The following is a 21787-nucleotide window of genomic DNA, read 5'->3' as shown; positions in this document are numbered from 1 at the left end:
AAAAGGCACTATTTATGTTTATCTTTATGGGGAATCCTACTTCCCATATTCACATTTTCCCTTTCTGGAAGACATACACTTAAGGTAATAGATACAGAAAGAAAGAAAGAGACCCCGATGGGGCACTTATCTGTAGAAGGCGCAGTAGTGGAATCAACTCAACAAATGGCTTGCAGACTGAATTCAAATGTGGCATTCAGACTGGTGGCAAAGATGTTCTGAGAATTAGGATCTTACATGTCACATATGTACCTTACAACTTGTGTGGGATATCTGCCAGATGCATAGTGCCTGGGGGATGTAACGGCCTTAGTATGCTGGCTGGACGTTTGGCTATCCTCAGCAGTATATCCCAGGAGTAAAGAATACTGCAACAGTGAAAAGGAAGGGCATCTTGTTTAGCCTAACAAATGAATTTCTTTCTTTTTTTTTGTTTGTTTATATAGTGAAGAACTGGAATTACCTGAGAAAGAGAGAGAGGATGGACGTGTTGGAACGATACTTATTTGGGGAACCACTGGATCCTGCTCAAGTGAAGTCAAGCATGAGAAATCACTGAATGGATGAGGCCATGAAACCCAGGTTTCCTAGAAATTCATTTGCTGTAGTCATTTGTTGTATCGAGAGGCTCAGGAACTAGAAATTACAGGTCTGCACCTTTTCTGGTGGAAGGAAGTCAGTCATTAGGGAAGAGGTCTGGGGGCATTCCTGGAATACTACTCTCTGAACAGGTTGCAGAAAGTAAGAGAAGATTCTTTGTAACGTCTAAGGTTGTTACCACTTCCTGACTAGATGAAGCTGAAATTAGGTAATCATCCAGGTAAGCAAAATATGTACACCCTGAAGCCTGCAGTGGGCCATTACTGGAGCACAGCATTTGGTAAAATCTCTTAGAGTAGCAGGCAGTCCAAAAGGTAAAGAAGCAACATAATAATGGCACAGAATCTTAGAAAGGGTCTGCGATTTTTGTGAATGGTAATGTGGCAATAAGCTTTTGAAGCAAACTGATAAAGTAGTCCCAAATCTGTTATTCTTGTGAATGGAAAGGTGGAAATAAGCATTTCTGAAAACCCACGGTGACCAATCGAGCTTGAGGAGAAAGACAAGGAAATAAAGTTTGACGTGTTAACATTCTGAATCTTGGAACCTGCATAAAGAAGTTTAATCTGGAGAGATCTAGAATCTACAAGATACCCTCTTTCTTGGGTAGTAAAATCTCTTCCCCATTGATCTACAGGAACTGGTGCCATAACCCTGTGAAGAAGTCTAAAATGACTGGAAGAATCAGGTGTTGTTGGTCTTTGGAACTCTGTGGAACTTGAGGGTATAGGGAAGGAACCCAGTGACGTTTGTAGCCATTTTTTATGATGTCTAGTGCTCAAGAATCTGTTGTGATAAATTCCCATAAAAAGGGGAAAGAAATTAATTTTCTGAGGTAGGCTGGGGTGGGCAGAAGGATAGGTCAAAAACTGCTTCTTTGTGAAATGGATTCTTATGAGCTACTGGCCCTTTTTGTAGCGTCGCCTTGCCATTTCATTTTAAATTGATCCTTTTGCAGATTTTTATTGTTTATATTGAATGGCTTATGAAAAACAGGGTTTTGGATTACTCCTTTGAAACTTATGAATAGGAGATATGAGTTGTTTAAAACACTTTGTATAACTTTGCCACTTTCATCTAGCTTTCTAAAGACTTCTGTGGATTAATTTCCAAATAACAAGTCTTTGTCTAAGACGGATTTAACAGTTGTGCTTCTGTCTTCTAGGAGGGGTTGTAACTTTAGGCAAGTATGTCTCCTTATAATAGTGCCAGAAGCAGATGTTCTGGAAACATCCACAACATTATAACCATGTTTGATGGTGTGCTTAGCTACCTGAGTGGCTGAATTAAGCATGTCCAGAAGATTAAATTTATAAGATTTAGGAATGTAAAAACAAAAAAGATATGCTAGCAATCGTTTGCCCCATATTGTCCAAAATGGCTAGAAGATATTTTATTATGCGAGTATGATAGTTAATCATACCTATCAACTGTCCAGATTTCTGAATCATATATCTGGTCTGTTTATCATGAAATATCTGATTTTCTGGCAAATCAAGGGCTGAAGTCCCTAAATAATGAAGTTGCAGACATCTTCTTCTTCAGAAAATGAATGGTAACCCATACGCTATTATTCTAGCAACTTTCTAAGTTTAAAAGAGCAATATTTAAAATGTGTCCCTATTTTTGAGCCTTTGTCCCCCCCCCCCCCCCCACGCACTGTTTTTGGGTTTGTGCAGATTTCTTGCACTAACGGATTAAGAGATATGCAGTTAATTGCTCTGAAAGACAAAATGGCCATGGTGCAGACCTTCTTTTACCATACTTATCTAAAGCTCTGCTATCTTTGTCATTAGGTTTAGAAGTATAGGTGGGAAAAGTTCTATTTCTTTTGTCAGAATCAAGTAAATGACAGCTCTATCAGTCATGGAACTTCCATAAAGAAATTTAGGAGAGTCAGCGACTCTATAAAATCTGGATGTTTAGGGGATGAAATGTGGGAGTCAGGAGATAAAAAAGCAGTCTGAAAAGCATCTTCTAATGCCTCTAAAACCAGAGAGATAGTAACAGGTTTAGGAGTGTCCATACTTAATAGCTCATAATATATTTTCTGGGAGTCGGACCTCGCTATCCTCCCATTTAAAAAGTCCTTAATTTTGGCAATAGCATCCCCAAAGTAAATCTCATTAGGTGAATCTCAGCCTCTGAGGGTAACACATTTTTTGCATCTGATTCAGATCATGACTGGGAAGAGATCTGTGAGGCATAATCTACACTCCCCAGGTCTTCTTCATCCTCAGAGGAAGAAGTACCTTTTTTTTTCCTTTTTAAAGACATAGAAGCTGTAGAATAAGAAGAGGCTTTATTAATGTGAAAAGTGTGAAGGGCTTTGAAAAGACCCTGTGCAAAGTTAAACTAATCTTTACTGGTTTTATGATTAGAAAGCGAAGTAGGAGGTGGAGAAATATACTTTGTTTTTTGAGTACATTAATATAGAACATCCACATCCATGGTCCTAGGGGTGGAAGAGGAGGGTTCAACTTCCTTCAGAGAGCCCTGGACATGCTCACAAACAAAAGGCTTATGAATACACCCATCACACTAACTCAGCCATAGTCGGTCTTCTTGGACATGCTGGATTCCTTACCCAGAAGAGCCCTGGAGAAGCAAAAGACCTCCAGTGGAGTCACCAACCTCAGAATGAGTGAGAAAAATGCACATATGTTTACTATCAAGACTATCTCTACTAAATTTATGTTTCTGTTTCAACTGAGGGAGAATGTCAGAGAATAAAGCAACCACCACCATGGCAGCAAGAGATAACATCTGGTTCAAGGTAAGCGTTAAGAGAATTAAGTCTACTTTGGCTAGTTTAAGGGGCAAATGCCTGACAAACAGCACAAAGTTTTATGTACTTATTCCCAAGACAAAACAAGTAACTCAAGTTGGTCTCCTTACAAGAAATGTGAAGCCCACAAGTCATACCTTCCTTTTTTTCTGACACACATAAGAAAACCTTCTCACAAAAAAGTATTGAAACAAGGAAGCGTCCTCAAAAGGGTATTTATCTGCATGTGTCGCCGTGCTGAAGCAGACCGAACCAGATGACTAGACATGACACTGACAGAAGTCTGGATAAATGGACTATCAGCAAGAAAGTTCTGAGGTTTTGGCACATTTGTACATCCTTCCTACACTAGCACATCTGCTCATGCTAAGGGTGGCTGTATGGCACAAGAGGAAGGAGCCTGAGCTTTGTAGACTGGCCAGATATATGGGTATTGTAGGGGATAAGTACCATTTGTGAGTACAGTAATCTTATGACGAACATCAGATGATATGTGTTAGAAAGAAGAATAACATTATGGGAAAGTTTTCCCACTGCTAACTTTAATCAAAACTGAACACTGTCTATTTTTCAACTGTATTTAGGAGGATGTGATAATTACAGGAACAGTAACTAATATTCTTATGTAGCATTTTCTTCATTTTTTCTATAAGCTTTTTTTTTTGCTCCTCATGCCTGTTTACCATCAAGTCTCCCCCAGCTAGACTTGAGCCCATTTGTTCTAATGGTGGGGAACTACCCAAATCCACTACAGTGTAAGCCATCTGGGGATATTATTTTATTTAATGAAATAATATGTTTGGAGAAACAGCACCATTAGCAACTCCAATTAAGGACACATACTCAAAACATACCATTATTAACCTGAAGTGATCATTTAAAATTGTATGCACTTGGTAGATTATGAATAACAAGAAAGCTACTACTTCAGTACACCACTATGTAACTAAAGTTGCTATTCTGCATCAAGAACCAAATACACAGAATGTGGTTGCTACTAGCATGGATCCAGGATATTTGTCAGGGCCACCAAGTTAACATCACTAAAACATTAATCAATTTATGCAATGTAAAACTATCAATTCTATGTATCATTCTGCAATGCACTAAGCCATTGCTATTCTAAACATCCAGTTTATTTTTGTTTTTCAGAAATATATCATTTATTGTGCATATTCATATTTTTTAGAAAAAAATGTATACATGACTTAATTTGTCTTAGTCAGGTACAAAATCAAGTCACTCACCTGCCAAATGGGATGGCAACGTAGAAGATGGACAGCATTTTGCTCCGGAGGTCAGAAACAAAAAGGTCAGCAATAACTGTAGGAGCAATAGTAGAGTAACTGGCCTCTCCTATACCCACCATCCCTCGGGTCAGTAAAAGCAACCAGAAATGCTACAGAAGGAAAAAGAGGGCATACTGTTAAAGAAATAGCTATTCTATTTTTTTCTACAATGGTAATACATTTTTAGTGTTCATTTTTATTTTTGAGATCTTAGACATTTGTCAAGTATGGGACCAATCCTTTGTCTAACAGTGAAAGCTATTATGACAACTAAAAAAGCAATCAAGGATAAATCTTCAAACTGCAGTTTTATGAATTTTATAGCCAAGTTGTTTTTCTTTCCTTCAAAAAGTCAGTCATTTTACAAAATGGAGTGGTGTGTAATTATGAAATGCATGTATGTATTATTGGTCTTTTATTCACAAACTGGCATTAGGAATTTAAGAGCCAACTGCAATATTAAAAGGGATTTTGCAAATTTCACCATGCTTAACTCATGCAATTGTACACCAAAGTGTAATATGTACCAATTCACAGTTGTGTAGGTTACACTTATCCATAACAGTAGATATTTGAATCCCCCCCTGCTGAAGTAGCCTTTAGGCTATATGGGTTATTTCAAGAAAAAAATACAACTAGCCAACTTCACAAAGCTCTGGCAAAAATCCACACTTCACTCTAACTGCTGAATGGCTAGCCCTAAGGAGGGAACTCAGCAGTCAGGGTGAAGATTTCTTCAAGTCTATGTTGCCCATAAAGAAACAGAGAGAGACAGATGGAGGGCACATAATAGTGTTCATAGCTGAGTACTAGGTTAACTGTTCTTCTGGGCCACTTTATGCCTAGCCAGTTATCCCATGTGAGAATGAAAACTTGTACTTTGTGTCTGCAAGGTAAACACCTTAACAATTATGCCAACTTTCACCCCCTGACAAAAACAAAACAATAACAACAAGGAAACATATAAAGTAGAAACACAGAGTCCTACTTTATATCCCAGCTACATACAAAATAGGGGGATGGAAGGAGGGTGTGGCTACTGCAGCAGCGAGGAATTCGAACATTCACTGCTACGGGTAAATACAACTTACACAATTGTACTATGTTCATCCTTCCCACAGCTGCAGTAGCCTTTAGGTTACATGGGTTGAATACCAAAGCTTTTGCAACATGAAAGGAAGAAGGATATAGCTTGGGAAGTCCCTGCAGAATGGCTCTAGCAAAGCTTGCCCTGGAAATTAAAAAGGAATCTACTTTGCAATGCTTTGTAAAAGCAGTTAAAGAGGACCATGTAGCCGCCTCAACAACAGTGGTTCAAAGAACAATGGTTCTGATGGTGTGTATGATGGTTATTCTGTTATGAAACATCAGATTTTAGAAAAAACGTGGTTTTTATATTTACAACTATACTGATATTGAGATTTGTGACACACATTTTGACCTTTTTAGCAAAGGCATGAATTTTGTACCTAATTTTAGGTTGGATATTGCTCAGGTGCTTGTTAACTTAAAACTTTTTATGAGACAGTTGAATTTACAGATTTTTTTCTCAACCTTTACCAAACACAAAGAGGGAGTAATGGACATTGAATCTGTACAAATTTTAAAGAGAAAGAGCACTTTCATCCCACCCCCTAACACTGATATTATTTTGTTAAAAAAGTTGGTTGAGTGTGAATTTAGAAGGATTTTGTTACAGAAAATTAATATAACTGACAATCTTTCAGAAGACGAGAGATGTATGTTGAAAAGTTTTAAGACCTCTAACCAGTACAGGTTTATGAAACCTGATAAAGGTGGAGGTATGGTAATAATGACTAAAATTGATTACATTTCCAAGATGACTGAAATTTTGAATGATGAGTTAACATATTTGAGGGTTTCTACAAATGAGATGAACAGGGCATATGCTAAAATTGATTTGTTTTTGCATGATGCATTATTTCAAGGAGTTATTAACGAGATGGAATTTAACTACCTTACAGTCAAATTTCCTACAATGCTGACTATCTTTGGTATCCCCAAAGTCCATAAGGGCACAGACAACTTGTCTTTTAGACCTATTGTTGCGGCTAGGGGATCCAAGACTGAACCCCTTGCGGCGTTCATAGATGCTTTGTCTAAGTCTGCTGTATGTGAAGCAACAAACATTTTAAGGGACTCATTGCATTGTTTAGAGAGATTGAGGGAAGTGAAAATCAACAATTCTTGTTTTGTTTTTTTAACAATTGATGTGGTCAATCTATTTTCTGTTATACCGCACCAGATGGGGTTAGAGATGTTTTATGATAGCCTCTTTGCTAGTGTTACGGTAGTCAAAAATAGAATTAATTTACTTCAAGACCTTATGGAGTTGGTTTTGAAAAACAATTTTATTATGTTTGAAGGAGAGGTTTACCAGCAGCTCTCTGGGGTGGCAATGGGTGCGAAATGTGCCCCGGTTTTTTCCAACTTAGTTTTGTTGGCTTGGGAAAGGCTTTTTGTTTTTCCTTCTAGGTTCAATGACAACATTATTTCGTATAATAGGTTTTTAGATGATCTTTTGATTTTATGGAAAGGTGATGAAAAAACGGCAGTTGATTTTGTTGATTACCTGAATGGCACCACAAAATTCCTTAAGTTTACATATTTGTGGAATAATGAAGTTATTAATTTTTTGGATCTAACCATTACCAAAACTAATGAAGGTTTTTCTAGTAGTATATTTAGGAAGGAGAGCTATTCTAATTCCTTGTTGCACTTTGGGAGTTGTCACCCCTGGTATCAGAGAAGAGGTATAGTGAAGGGGCAAATGGTTAGAACATCTAGGTTAGTCAGTAATGATGAAACTTTTAGGAAAGAGATTTTTAAGTTGATTGGAATGATTTTGGAACGGGGTTGCCCTCTCAAATTGCTACTTAAAATCAGAAAAGAAGTGATGAGGAAAAGGGGCACACACTATATGCCAATTTTGAACACTAATGTTCCATTAGGTAAAGTAGGGAACAATAAAACAGGAACATTTTTTGTATTGAAGTATAACAGCAGGGCACCTGAATTGTGTGCTAGTTTGAAAAATATTTGGAGGTGCTTTTTGAGTAATGAAAACAAGGCGATTTTAGGCGCCGAACCTTTGATTGTTTTTAGTAAGGGTGAGAACCTTAAGTCAATTTTGGAAAAAGAAGTTAGACCACACAAAAAATCACATATGAGAAAATGTGGGGCATGTAAGTGGTGTACGTTTATTAGTGAAGGGTCTTACCTGTGTGTTTTTGATTACAAATACACTATTGCTTGCCCTGGGCAGTGTAATTGTAACACTAGAAATTTAGTGTATGTGGCTTCTTGTATGGCATGTGAGGCATTTTATGTGGGTAAGACTATTAGAAGATTAAGGGATAGGATATCAGAACATGTTAGATCAATTAAGAAAAAAGACGTACACAATGCACTTTATTTGCACACCACTACATGCTCCAATTTTAACAAGTTTTTGTTTTTTGTTGTGGATCGAGTTTGTATGACTGAGAGAGGTGGGGATTTGGTTAACAAAGTTGCAGTTTTGGAAACTGAATGGCAACTTAGGTTAAATGCCTTGAAATTTCCTGGTCTTGATGACTGTGTGTCTTTGAAACCTATTTTTAATTTGAAATCTAATCAGATTTAGGTAGATGAATTATTTAAAAGTTTAATTAATTAAGTTTGTTTTTTACAACAGTATTCAATGTTTTTTAATGTATGTTTGGGTGTATTATGTATTATTATTATTATTTACAATATTTAGACTATATAATTATTGTTGTATTATTAGGACATATTTAAACAGTAGAACAGGATTATGATTGGTAGTTGTGTTATTGATGCCAGCTCATTATCATGGGATAGTTCTTATAAATGTGTTTTAATTGATTGTGAAAATGACTCTGAAGAAGCCAGCATTGTACTGGTGAAAGCGCTAAGTCATTAAAGTTTTTTGATTCACCGTCTTGCTTGAGTCGTCCTCAGTGGCTATTATTTGAGTAATTATTGGTTTTTGCCCTATTTTGGTTTTTTTGTTGTTTTGTCAATGAATACTTATCTTGTTCATTTTTCATTGGATTTACTTATAATAATTTAAGTAATTATAATTGAACGAGGTATCATTCATCAGAATTCAGACTCAAATGTAACAAATTAACATCATATATAATAGCAGTAACAGTAGCGTGTTTTGAAAAAAAAATGCTGTCATGGAAACTAATGCCTTCTTCAGTTAAAGTATTATTAGAAATGCCATGTATATCCTGGTTAAGTAACAGCAGCAAGCTCTTAGTACAAATATCATCATTATTCTGTCTAAATATAGTTAAAATCAATTACGGCTGGTATCACAGCTACAAATGCTGTTTGATCAATACTGATATGGTGTACATGGATGCAGCTGTGTCTGGCAGCTAATACAAATGTCATTATTATTCTGTCTAAACATAGTTAATACCAATTATGGCAGGCATCATAGCTATGAATGCTGTTTGATTAAGCCTGAAATGGTGTGCGTGGATGTAGCTCTGTCTGGCAGCTGTTGCATGTTACCGTTTTCATCTCCGGGAAGCTGTGGGTTGTAGCTTGTGATCAAGGTTTACTGACGCTTGTGTATTAGGAAGAGATATTTGGTATTTTAGCCTGGATCCAGGGGAAGGGGTGGATAAAACTGTGATTTGGGATATTTTGGCAGACAATAGTTTGTTTATGCATCTGTCGAGTGAGAGGTGGGAAGGCTGGAAGAATGTGTTATCGCTTGTTGTGGCGGCTTGTTGGGAGTTATTTTTTTTATTTGTTTGCTCTCCTTTCTTTTCCTGGCTGCTGCCTTGCTGAAAGGGAGGGAATTTAGGCTTGAAGATGCAGTGAAGTGAAGCTTTGCTTCAGGTGCATCACAAGCCTCTGGTATGCAGTACACAGACATACTAACAGAAACAGATGCTCCCAGGTTGCTGTGGTGATGAAGACAGAGTGACGATAATGCTTAATGGCTCTGAGGAGCCTCCAAAATGATTCTCGGCAATGAAGTTTTTGGTTTAAAAAAATATACATATATAATAAATGGGCTGTTTGAAACCACATGTACACATATTGATCATCTCCCAACACTTTGTTTAGGTCATTAAGTTGATTCTTGATAAAAAGGAAAAAAAAAAAAACAGTAAGCGCTATTAAAATGTATTTTGGTCCAAACACATTAAGGGCTTACATAAGAGTGGAAGTCTGAGTTATTGTGAAAGACTAAGAGCACTTGGTCTTGTGCAGTACCCTTTGCTGTGGTCTGGGAGGTGAGCTTAATCAGGCGTGTTGGGCATATGGGGATAGCTGATTCTAGGGGTGTTTGGGGTTGCTGGGAAGTGCTAGAGAGTCATCAGATTTCCTTTGTGGAAATATCTGTGGGAATGGAAGGTGTGTTGAGTGGTTCACTGGCAGAGTGGCCACTGCATGGAACAAGACAAATATTGGTTTGCATACTTTAAGAACAGCCTGGAAGCACACCACATGAACTAGTGAATGGTATTCTGGCAAAACTGGATGTGCATTGTTGCCCGTGCTTGAAGTACTGATATGTGTGGATGGAAATATGCTTATAACAAATAAGAAACTAGAAGGGTCTCATAACTTAAAGTCTATGGACTGTATAAACATGCTCGGATGGATCTAATAATAAGAATAAGCATTGCAGCTTGTGGTCTCTCAAATAACTAAGCAACAGCCAAAGAGAAAAAAAAACACAACAGTTATGTAATGTAAGATTTTAGTAAATCTAGACATAAAACATACAATTGTCCGAGTGACTAAGGAACCAGAGGGGAGGATCAGGTTACAAAAACTGGAATTACAGGGGCAGTGGAAAGGGAGGGGGAACAATTACTAAATATATCCTCTGACACAAATGAAGTCAATTTAATTCCAATGTGCTGGCGAATGGCAACTGTAATGATGATGATTTTTTTCTTACGGATTTTAATGAACAACATGTTGTATCATGCAATATTCTGATTAATGATTGTGGTGATTTTAAAATATATAATTACAGTGACATAGTTTTTCAGAACAGCCTTGCGAACATTTTTGAAAAAGGTTTGTCCTATGTCCCTGGTAGGAAGGGCACACAAGACAAAATTCTTATTAATTTAAAGTTATTTACACGTAAATTAAATTTAAAAACAATTTTCAAAGATAATTCTGAATTACATATAGGAAGGGAAATATGTAAGAAACCTAGTCTCTTTAATCCTCCATTACATCCTGTCATACAGACTTTTGAAAGAATATGTGAACATGATATACAACAAATGTTTAAAATGGAAACACACAGTGAAACGCAAGGCAACCTAAATTTACAAGAATCACAATTATTAAATGAGGTCTGCAATAATAGAAATATACATGTTATGAAACCAGACAAAGGGGGTGGTTTAGCTATTATGAATGTTAATACATATGTAGAAAAAAATGTTTGGGTTGCGATATAATGACGCATACACAGAAATTAGTTTAAATGAGAAGAACATTCTTTACAGAAAAGTTGATATGGTCTTGGATGAGCTTTTATTTAATAGGGAAATTAGCTTGGAGGAACATCATTTCATGTTAGTTAAGAATCCAAAAATTCCAACTATATTCGGTATATCCAAGCTACATAAAGATCTTGTTGACCCCCCCTCTTCGTCCTATTGTGAATGCAAAAGCTTCAAAGACTTATTTTATAGCTAAATTTATTGATGTACAGTTAAAAGACATTTTGTTAAACTGTACATGGATAATAAAGGACTCTTGGGATCTCTTTAAAAAACTTGACAAAGATATGTATACAGATGACCTGTCCTTTATTACCATGGATATTAGGGAAGTTTTCTCAGTGATCCCACATGATACAGGAATTGAGTGGTTTTATCTGTATTTATGTAGATATACCACTATTAGGCATGACCGGATCTTAACACTTAGAACTTTGATGGAACTAATACTTGATACAAATGTCCTTGTTTTTGAGGGACAATTATTTAAACAAGTAAAGGGAGTAGCAATGGGAGCCATTTGTGCTCCCATTTTTGCAAATACTGTCTTAGCTTTTTGGGAAAGGGAATTTGTGTCTACTAGTACTTTTTCGGGGTACTGGAAGTATTACTGCAGGTACCTTGATGATGTTCTTATATTCTGGGACAATAGTGAGGAAGAATTACAGCACTTTTTGTCCTTTTTGAAAGAAAGTACAGATTTCCTTGATTTTACACACAGTCTTAATAAAGAGGCTATTAATTATTTAGATATCACTATTTCAAAGGTGAGAGAAGATCAGGCCTTCAAGACAACATTATATAGAAAGCTGACCTATTCTAACACTTTACTTCATTATAACAGCTTTCATCCAATACATCAAAAAAGGGCTTTAGTAAAAGGGCAAACGGTACGTCTTGCAAGAATGGTATCAGACTGGGATGATTTTCTTCATGAAATTCAGATATTAGAGGATATGCTTTTACACAGGAACTATCCCTATGATTTTTTACATCCTTTACTACAAGAAGTGGTTAAAAAGAGGCAGAGAGGTATTTTATCACCTCTACTGGGGAAAGGTACTTCATTCGATATGGCTAACAAAGAGAATGATAAAGAACATAACACTAGTTTTTCTGTTACAGGTGTCTTTAGTTATAATAAAAAAAATAATAATATTTGTGAAATCTTGCAACAAAATTGGAATATATTTAATACTGATCCTGAATTTAATGAGCTGATGGGTTTTAATCCTAAGATAGTTTATAAAAAGGATTTGTGTTTCAAAAACATGTTGGAGAAGAATACTAGAGGGTGTTTGGAGATAGGAAAAATGTTGAAATGTGGTTTTTGTTTGCAATGTAAATACATTTTAGAAAGGACTAGTGTCTCAATACCTAATTATGGAAAATTTTCTATAAATAGAAGTTTTCCTGTAGTACAAAAGGTGTGGTGTATCTTGCCCTGTGTAACTTTTGTAAAAGTTTCTATATAGGTAAAACTATCAATGCACTAAGAATGAGAATATATCAGCATTATTATGGCATTAAAAAGGAGGATGCAAAAAACGCCCTGGCCTCACATATCATGGAAAATGAAGGGCATTATTTTAGTTTTACCATTTTGGAACATGTGTTTTTGAATGACAGAGGGTGTCCTAAAAATGATTGTTTTAGAATTATTAGAGTTGAGGTGGCAATTGAGAACTAATGTCACCCAACAACCAGGGCTAAATAAGAATGTATCAACTGGTTCTATTCTTAGGTTAAAAGCTGATGGCTTCATGTAGTTATTTGTTTATTTAATAATTTTTACTTTATTTAAATGTATGTTAGAAATGTATATATATATATATATATATATATATGTTTTAGTTTAGATAGGATTTTATGAAGTTTTAAGCCTTTTTATGTTTTATCAAATGTATTATATATGATAATATTCCTTTAAGTAGGAAGGATAGGCATAATTGTTATTTGATTAACTTGTGCATGATGGGATATATATATATATATATATATATATATATATATATATACACATACATATATATGCACATATAAATTTTGTTGAGTCAGCTGTCTGTTTTTCTACTAGATAGTCTGATGAGGTTTTGTATTATACTAAACGAAAGCGCTCAATAAACATCTTTTGTGGATCTTCTGTCTGCTGGGGTTTATTTATTATTATTTTTAATTTTACTTCTTTGTGGAAATATCTGTGGGAATGGAAGGTGTGTTGAGTGGTTCACTGGCAGAGTGGCCACTGCATGGAACAGGGCAAATATTGGTTTGGATACTTTAAGAACAGCCTGGAAACACACCACATGAACTAGTGAATGGTATGCTCGGAAGGATTTAATAATAAGAATAAGCATTGCAGCTTGTGGTCTCTCAAATAACTAAGCAACAGTCAAAGAGAAAAAAAAACACAATAGTTATGTAATGTAAGATTTTAGTAAATCTAGACATAAAACATACAATTGTCATATAAGATGAAGCAGTCTGCTGAATTTAGATATAAAAGACAGGATTTAATAACATGGGCTTGTGTATTATAAACTACTGTTTTAACTTGTCATAAATAACTTACACTAATTGAACATCAAGGGGAAGCATGATGATTTTCTCATATAAGAAAATGTGCATAACAAGTCATATAATTGCTTTACCTTGAATTGTGGTCTTGTAACCCATATTGACCATATATAATACTTATGCTGTTACCAAGGTACCTAATGTTTTATACATGACATCAAACTGACAAAGGTTTTCAAGGGAAACAATAGAAGCCTGAACTAGGAATGTCACAGAATGCAACAATCAAATTCTGAACAAACAGTATTAAATTGACAATAATCACCCTGTTTAACCTTTGTTGATTATACAAAATAGAATGTTGCCATTTAAATCTAAAAACTTTCAGGATATGTCATAAAATGGCAATTTATGAACATGGAAAGGGAACTTGTAATTAATCACAATAAGTGGATTTGTTGTTTTTAGCCTATAATTTCATTCATTTTATAACAAGACATGACAGATATGAAAATCCTTATGTGTAGGAAATGGGGGAAGTGGGATGTACTGATAATTAAAATGTACTAACTTTCATAAAAGTTCACATAAAACAAGCAATGCTTTAAGTACGTTAGCAGCAAACAAAGTGGTTACTTAAATGCTGGCAAACAATGAAATATAACTTCTGATACATCCAGTAAAATACATTATATTGTAAACATTAGGTATAAATATTATTACCATATATTTATATTAAGTAATAAGTTTTGAAAGATTTCATCAATAAGGGTGAATATGTTAAACAACTGTGTGGTATAATCTTACTGAGGTTTTAAATATGATACATCCTACTTTACTATGAGTAAATTGCTTGTCATCTTTCATGTAAATATTAACTGCTTATGCAATAGGTAGACATTTATATTGCATTAGAATGATAGATGTCTAATCTACAATAGTACTATATCTGTTCAAAATAATATAAATATTCCTTATTCCTATTACAAATATTCTCCATATGATAATTCAATTTATGGAGATCAGATGTTCTGGACTGTCAAGGTATGCGTGATAATCTGATGGACTTAGGTTTATCCAACAGATTAGGAATTATTTTCATTCCATGGCTAGTGCAGATCTTAGTTTTGTTAACATTTATTAATTTAAATTTATTTCACAAAAGCATTTTTAGTTTGCCTGACCAAAACATTACTTTATTGGTAAACACTCAAATTATAAAACTGATAATTTCCTTTAAGAGCTCAAGTATATACTTTATAGTTATCAGAAGAAAATGTTTACTAGTCACAATAAAACAAATAATACATAGTCTAAATAACCTAAGATGGATTTAACTTTATTATCTTTAAATACCAATGGCTTAAACAATCCTACCAAGAGATCAAATCCACTGAAATATTTAAAACTGAACAAAGCACAGTCTTCCTTCAAGAAACCCATTTCAAAACAAATGACCATTACAAATGGAATTCTAAGGAATATATGATATTGGCACAATCCACTTATCAGACAAAGACAAAAGGGGTAACAATTTTATGGAAACAAATGTGATTAACCCAGGTATCATTTATAAGTATGAAGATAAAGAAGGTCTTATGGCATTAGTAATAGTTAAATATAATAACAGCATATGGACCCTAGCCAATCTATACTGGTTCCCAGGCATTGGAACAGAAACTGTTAAAAATACTTGATTTCATTTCCATTAATTATAAAGGCAACTTAATATTAGGAGGAGATTTTAACTGTATATTTGATATTTATGAAACTACAAATAAAATGCTGCTGCATACATCTGCTGTATCAAAAGCTTTAAACAAGTGGGTAGAATCATTTCATCTTGTAGATACTTTCAAATTTAAAGAAGATACATCTTTGTTATTTTCTCATCAAGACCACAGATTTGGTACCCAAACTAGAATAGATAAAATATTTGCTGCCCATGACTTACACTTTAAAATCATTAATTTCTCAATCACTCCCTGCCCATTTTCAGACCACAATTCACTGATATTAAAACTTCAAAATAGGTACAAACCATTAATTTTTAACTCCCGAATTTCAGCATACACAACTAAAATTAAAGAGTTCAAACCCTGGTTATTATCTGAATTACAGTTCTTCTTAGATGTTAATCACACCACAGAGATGAATAAAATAATGATATGGGACTCATTAAAAGCTTACATATATGGTAAAACCCTAACTTGGTATAAAAAAAACCAGAGAATGGGATTCTGAATTATTAGATATACAATCCAAACTTTTGTCAGTAAAAGCAGAAAAAAATCAAAATAATTTGGAGATGAAAAAGAAAGTAGAAGTATTAAACAAAAAATATAATGAAATTCTAACATATAAAACTAGTCTAGCTTTAGAAAAAAATAAAATTAATACCTTGGCCACTTCTCCCAAATATCTACATAATTTATCCACAAGAATCAAAATACAATCAAAATATAATAACATTAAAAGTATATTCCATGAAAAGAAAGGGAAAAATGTCTCGGATATAGGTGACATTCTTTATGCCTATAGAAATCACTACTATGGAACATTTCCAAAAATAAAATATACATATCGATCAATTAAATCTAGATGAAAAATGTTCTAATATAAAAAAAATACCAGAAAAATTAAAACTAGATCTGCAAGCATCCATATCCTACAAAGAAATTACAGATACAATAAAAGAGGGCAAAAAGGTATAGATGGGACAATTATGGAAATATATAAACTTTTTCCTTCAAAGATATTATCCCTCTTCCATAAAAGTCTATTAGAAATTCAGTCACAAGCTTTAATACCACCCTCTTGGAGATATTCCTTAATCACACCAATCCTAAAGGAAAACAAATCCCCAAACCTCTGTACCTCATACATAGCTATATCATTATTAAATAATGACCAAGATATTTATGACAATATTAACGAACAGAATGAAAATACCACTATCCAAAACAATAAATAATGATTAAACGGGATTTATATATCATAGGCACACACATGACAATATTAAAAGGATAATTTCTCTTACAGATTATGTTAATAAAGAAAATAAATAAACACTCATAATTGGCTTAGATATAGACAAAGACTTTGATTCCCTAAATTGGGACTATTTATTCAAAATCCTAATGTTATTTGAATTTCCTGCATCCTTTGTTCATCTCCTAAAGAATATACATACAAATAATTTAGCGTATGTCAAGTTAGGTCCTTTTACCTCTGAATCTATACATATAACAAAAGGCACTAAACAAGGATGTCCCATGTCACCAATTCTATTTGTTCTGGCTATTTAAATATTGGCAGATTCAATTCCTAACAATATCAAAATCAAAGGAATAGAAGTTTCTGAACTATACAATTCTAAAGAAATGATATTTGCTGAAGACATATTACTAACATTATCTAATACAAAAGAGACATTAGAAGAATAAGATACATTAATTGACAAATGTTACATGACTTCAGGACTCACTTCAATAAATCAAAAGCAAAATAAAAAAAAGAAAGAACTGCAGACTAAGGAGGTTCACATCATAGGGAAACAAGAATCTACCTTAAAATATCTAGGAATTGAGTTATGCAAGGATAATAATGAATTAGTCACAAAAAATACAATAATATCAGCAATACAATTACAATCCCTGTGGAAAAACGGGACCAAAATAATATCAACATTTGAAGATAAACTACAGTTAATAAAAATGGTTTTACTACCCAAGATCCTATATATAGCTTTGGCAATACAACTGTTACCAGAAAGGAATATACTTAAAGAAATAAACTCATGCCTAATAATTTTTTTATGGTTTCCCAAAAGAAAAGCTTTAATACATCACATTAGACCATGGAAACAGGGAAGATTAAACTTACCTGATATAGAAATCATAGATAAACTTACTAAGCTGGGCATAAATCCCTACGTCACTCGATGGGTTGCCAACTGGCTTAATGACAGAACCCAGACTGTAAAAGTAGCTGACTCTAAATCCAGCTCCAAACAAGTGAAAAGTGGAGTACTTCAGGGTTCAGTCCTAGGACCGCTCTTGTTTGGCATCTACTTCTCTGAAGTGCAGGCCAACAATAAGGGAATCTGGTTAACAAAGTTTGCCGATGACTGCAAACTGGGAGCCATTATTGAATCCCCAAATGATGTGGATATTCTACAAAAGGGCCTTACAGAAATAGATACTTGGTGCCAGAGCCATGGGCTCAAGCTTAATGCCAAGAAATATATAGTTATCTCCTTTGGGATAAAACATGTACCCATGAATTACCCATAGGTGGCAGTACACTAAACACTGAAAGTGTGATGAGAGACTTGAGGACACAGGTGGACAGTGGTCTCACCTTCGATAACCACATCGTCACAAGTCAGGAAATCCTTCTACGTGGCACACCTCATCACTAAGGGCTTTTCATCCAGGAAAAAAAGAGGTAATTGTCCCACTGTACTCATCCCTCATTAGACCCATTATAGAGTACAATGCCCCGTTTGGTATGTACCTCACAAGACATCTCCAACAGCTGGAAAGCCGCAGAAATACCTCACTAAAAGAATCACAGGCCTAAAGCAGATGCCCTATGCTGAACATCTAAAAACCTCCAGCTATACTTTGTGGCATATTGTCTACTCAGAGGCGATCTCTGCTTAACATACAAGGCCATGTCAAACCCTGAGCTGTTGGACATGCTCCACTAAAAGAAATCCCTCAGAGCCACACGCTCCAGGGATCTAAACCTTGTCATCACAATGAACAAAACATGCTGGAGGGATAGGTTTCTAACCCAGAGACTCCCCATACTCTGGAATAGACTGCCCATACATGTCAAGCAGAGCAACTCTTTGGCCCTCTTCAAAAGGAACCTTGATGACTGGATGGGAGACATTAAATTCACCCTGCGGATCACGTTAGTTTCCCTGCTAGTCAAGGGTCCAGGGAAGTAAATATTGTGGGAAGAAATATATTTATTTATTCCAGTTTGGTGACCGGGGAGGTCCACTGGGCTCGAGAGCCCATTTTCAGTGGAGGCCCGGGGAGAAAAACTCCACAACGCAAAGTTACATTACAAACAGAATTACAAGAAAAATATTTGCATTGCAATCAACAGGTAGTATAACTATCAACAGGTAGTATTACAATCAAAACAGGTATCATTCAGTAAAGACAGCAAGACTATTAAAAATTTTTCAAGAGAAAGACAGGCATACAGCATAATGGCTGGATGTTACTGTTTAGTTACATTTATAATCTAAGTATATGAGAAAAATTAGAATAGTTATGGCTAGGCTTGTATAAGCCCTAGGCCGACAGCCTAGTACCAGCTTATGAACCTATGTAAAAAAGCATCAATATCTAAAACAATCTCAGACTGGATAAGTCCAAATTACTCTGCACATTGGAAATAATTACTAACTGTAATATCAATAAATTAATTTGATTTACAAAAAAAAATTTCAAATAACAGGTAAAAACAATCTGACATGGCACATATGTATTAGTATGCAATATAACATAACTAAGCCCACTAAAACTCGTATGATTAATTATTACATTGACTCATTTAGGAAAATTATTAATGCAAATATAGATTTAAACATCTGGTTTGATCTTTTAACACCATTTATAGTCACAAAGAACTTTCCACATAAAATATATAGAAAAAATATTAATTCCTGGGAACAGAAAAGATTTATTTATTGGCTCCAATGTATCAAAGAACTAAAAGTTTTAGATATGCAAGTAATAAAAACAAGTCCACAACAGGACTGGCAAACTTTACAGAGTATTATGTCATATTTGCAAGATTTAAGTAGAATAATTAACAATTCTTCATTTAAAGAAATACCTAAATTTATGAAATACATATATGACATCATATATAATGACTTTGACAAGGGAAACAGTATTTCAACATTTTACAAAATATTGATAAACTATAAAACAACACCCAAAACCTCATATTGGAAATATATAACAAAAGGACACTCAATACAGTTATCTGAAGATATTAAAACAAATATCTTATTATCGATTAAAATATACATCCTTTATACAATACTGGAAAGTTTTTAATTGGAAATGCTTGCACAGACCATTCTTATCTCCGACAGAATCAGTAAAATTAGTTCTTCCATAAAAGGAATATGTTGGAGATGTGAGCAAGTACACAGTGCAGACTGGAACCACATTTTCTTTGATTGTGTTAAAATTAAGCCATTTTGGAATGGTATTAATAACTTTCTACAAGCTTTATATAATGACTCATTTTATTTAACTAAAACTCTTGTATTATTAAATGTGAACAAAGGTCCTCATTTGAGTAGGTCAAACATATATCTAGTATGGACTATACTTGCAATTTCAAGGAAGTGTATAAGAAGAAGATGGAATACAAACACAATACCAACTTTGGAAGACTTCTACAGCCTACTAAAGACCACAACATCATTGGAAATTAAAATTAAAGAACTAAGAATTTATCCAAAGCCATTTATCAACAACCCTTGGGGAAAAGTCTTATCGTTGATTGACACTATACAATAACTGATCAGACACACTGATAATGGACTGGACATACTTATAAAGTAACTGTATACATTAAGATCTGTTATAGTGTCAGGCTAATGTAAATAGTGTACATCGTTATTTAAGATGTTATGTATAAATATTCTGGAATTCATTCAAATGTATTTGAAAAATAAAAAAAAAAAATTTGAGAAAGAAAATTGCTTCCACTTGCCAACATAGGAGTTTCTAGTAGCAGGTTTTCTTAACTCGTTTAGTACCCACCGCATGTCCTCATGAAATAAGTACACAAAAGGTAACAGAATTGAATCACCTAGGCAGTCCGCTGAAATTGATTGAGACTGGGGTGTATCAAACTCCCTTTGTCTTGTGTGAGTAGATGCAGTCTGGAAGGAAGCTTATGGTAATTGTCCTTGCCCAATTCCATAGGAAGGGAGAAAGTGCAGTTGTATCCCACTTACAATAATTGTAGATGTTCGACCAGCTCATTGTTGCAGTATTGATACTTGGTCTTCCTGCCAAGCATAAGCCCACAACTGGCCCGATTTCCAGAGCCTTTGCAACCTCCTTAGCTGACAGATGTCTGACAACTGATGTCTGGACATCAGGATATAAGAAGGGTGTCCTTCTGTGCCATGTTTAGGTCTTTCTAAGCAGCAAACAAGCAGTCTAATGCCTGAGGACAACATAACTTCCCCAACTGTCTGAATCTGAGTGAAAAGGAAGAAAATCATATGTGGCAGAGAGGGGATGATGGAGATGAGAACTCTTCTAACTTTTGCACCCAGCAAGGGGGGGACAAGCAATCAGCAGACAGAGGGGTTGAAGGGTGGGAGTATGTGCTGCAACATTAACATACTCAAACATCTACAATTATGGAAAGTGTGACACAAGTGTTCCATGTTTTGCATAGTCAGTGTTGAAGTACTGATTCTTCGGAACACTCCCAAAGCTAAAAATTGGGTGGGGGTTCATCTTTATGACCTTAGGAAATAAGATTTTGCAAGATGGCAGAAGCAAAAACTGCTGTAGCCCTAGATGTATTGCCTAGGTTATAGTGTTTTGTGAAGGTGCGGGAAGTTCCATGTGTCTGCCTCTAGGATAGCCTGAGTCAGAGCTTCTTTAAGGAAAGGAGTGGTCGTCTACTGCGTGTCTGGTGGTGTGGGTTTTAACATGCTCAGTTAAATCCTTTTTAAGGTGTGACTAACAGAAGTTAATGCAATTAGCTATCCATTTGGAGATGGCTTGTTTGGAGACAGGTCTTCCCTGTACACCCTCTACAAAAGCCACCAGCAACTGCTGTACTCTACTAGGACTTTTAGCCCTGTCTAGATAGTACCTGATCTGCCTGTGCAGATCCCAGGTATGAAGGACTTGTTCTGCCTTGTTCTGTGGATTTGGGTCGAAGACTGGCGGGTAGATAACCTTGTTTAAGGTAAGTTCTAATACCACTTAGGCATAAAGGTCAGATTTGTTCAGAGGGCAACTCTATCCCTGTGGAAGACAGTGAAAGGTTCTTTACACATGAGG

The 21787-nt window shown here is 35.0% G+C and overlaps 1 protein-coding gene across 3 annotated transcripts in view; it reads right to left on the bottom strand.

Annotated features, from left to right (window-relative positions):
- The window catches only part of SPNS1 (sphingolipid transporter 1 (putative)), a 1475635-nt gene that overhangs the window by 648708 nt on the left and 805140 nt on the right, over positions 1-21787 (bottom strand). For all 3 annotated transcript variants that reach the window (XM_044075481.1, XM_044075480.1, XM_044075482.1), the window contains one exon: positions 4636-4787. In XM_044075481.1, coding sequence (XP_043931416.1) covers positions 4636-4787 — 152 coding nt within the window. The remainder of the gene's footprint in view (positions 1-4635; positions 4788-21787) is intronic.

This window comes from Protopterus annectens, chromosome 6.part1 (assembly GCF_019279795.1).
Source record: "Protopterus annectens isolate FY-2018-M chromosome 6.part1, PAN1.0, whole genome shotgun sequence".
Lineage (NCBI taxonomy): Eukaryota > Metazoa > Chordata > Ceratodontiformes > Protopteridae > Protopterus > Protopterus annectens.
The sequence above is the reverse complement of the archived record's forward strand: the minus strand, read 5'-3'. Positions and strand labels throughout refer to the sequence as shown.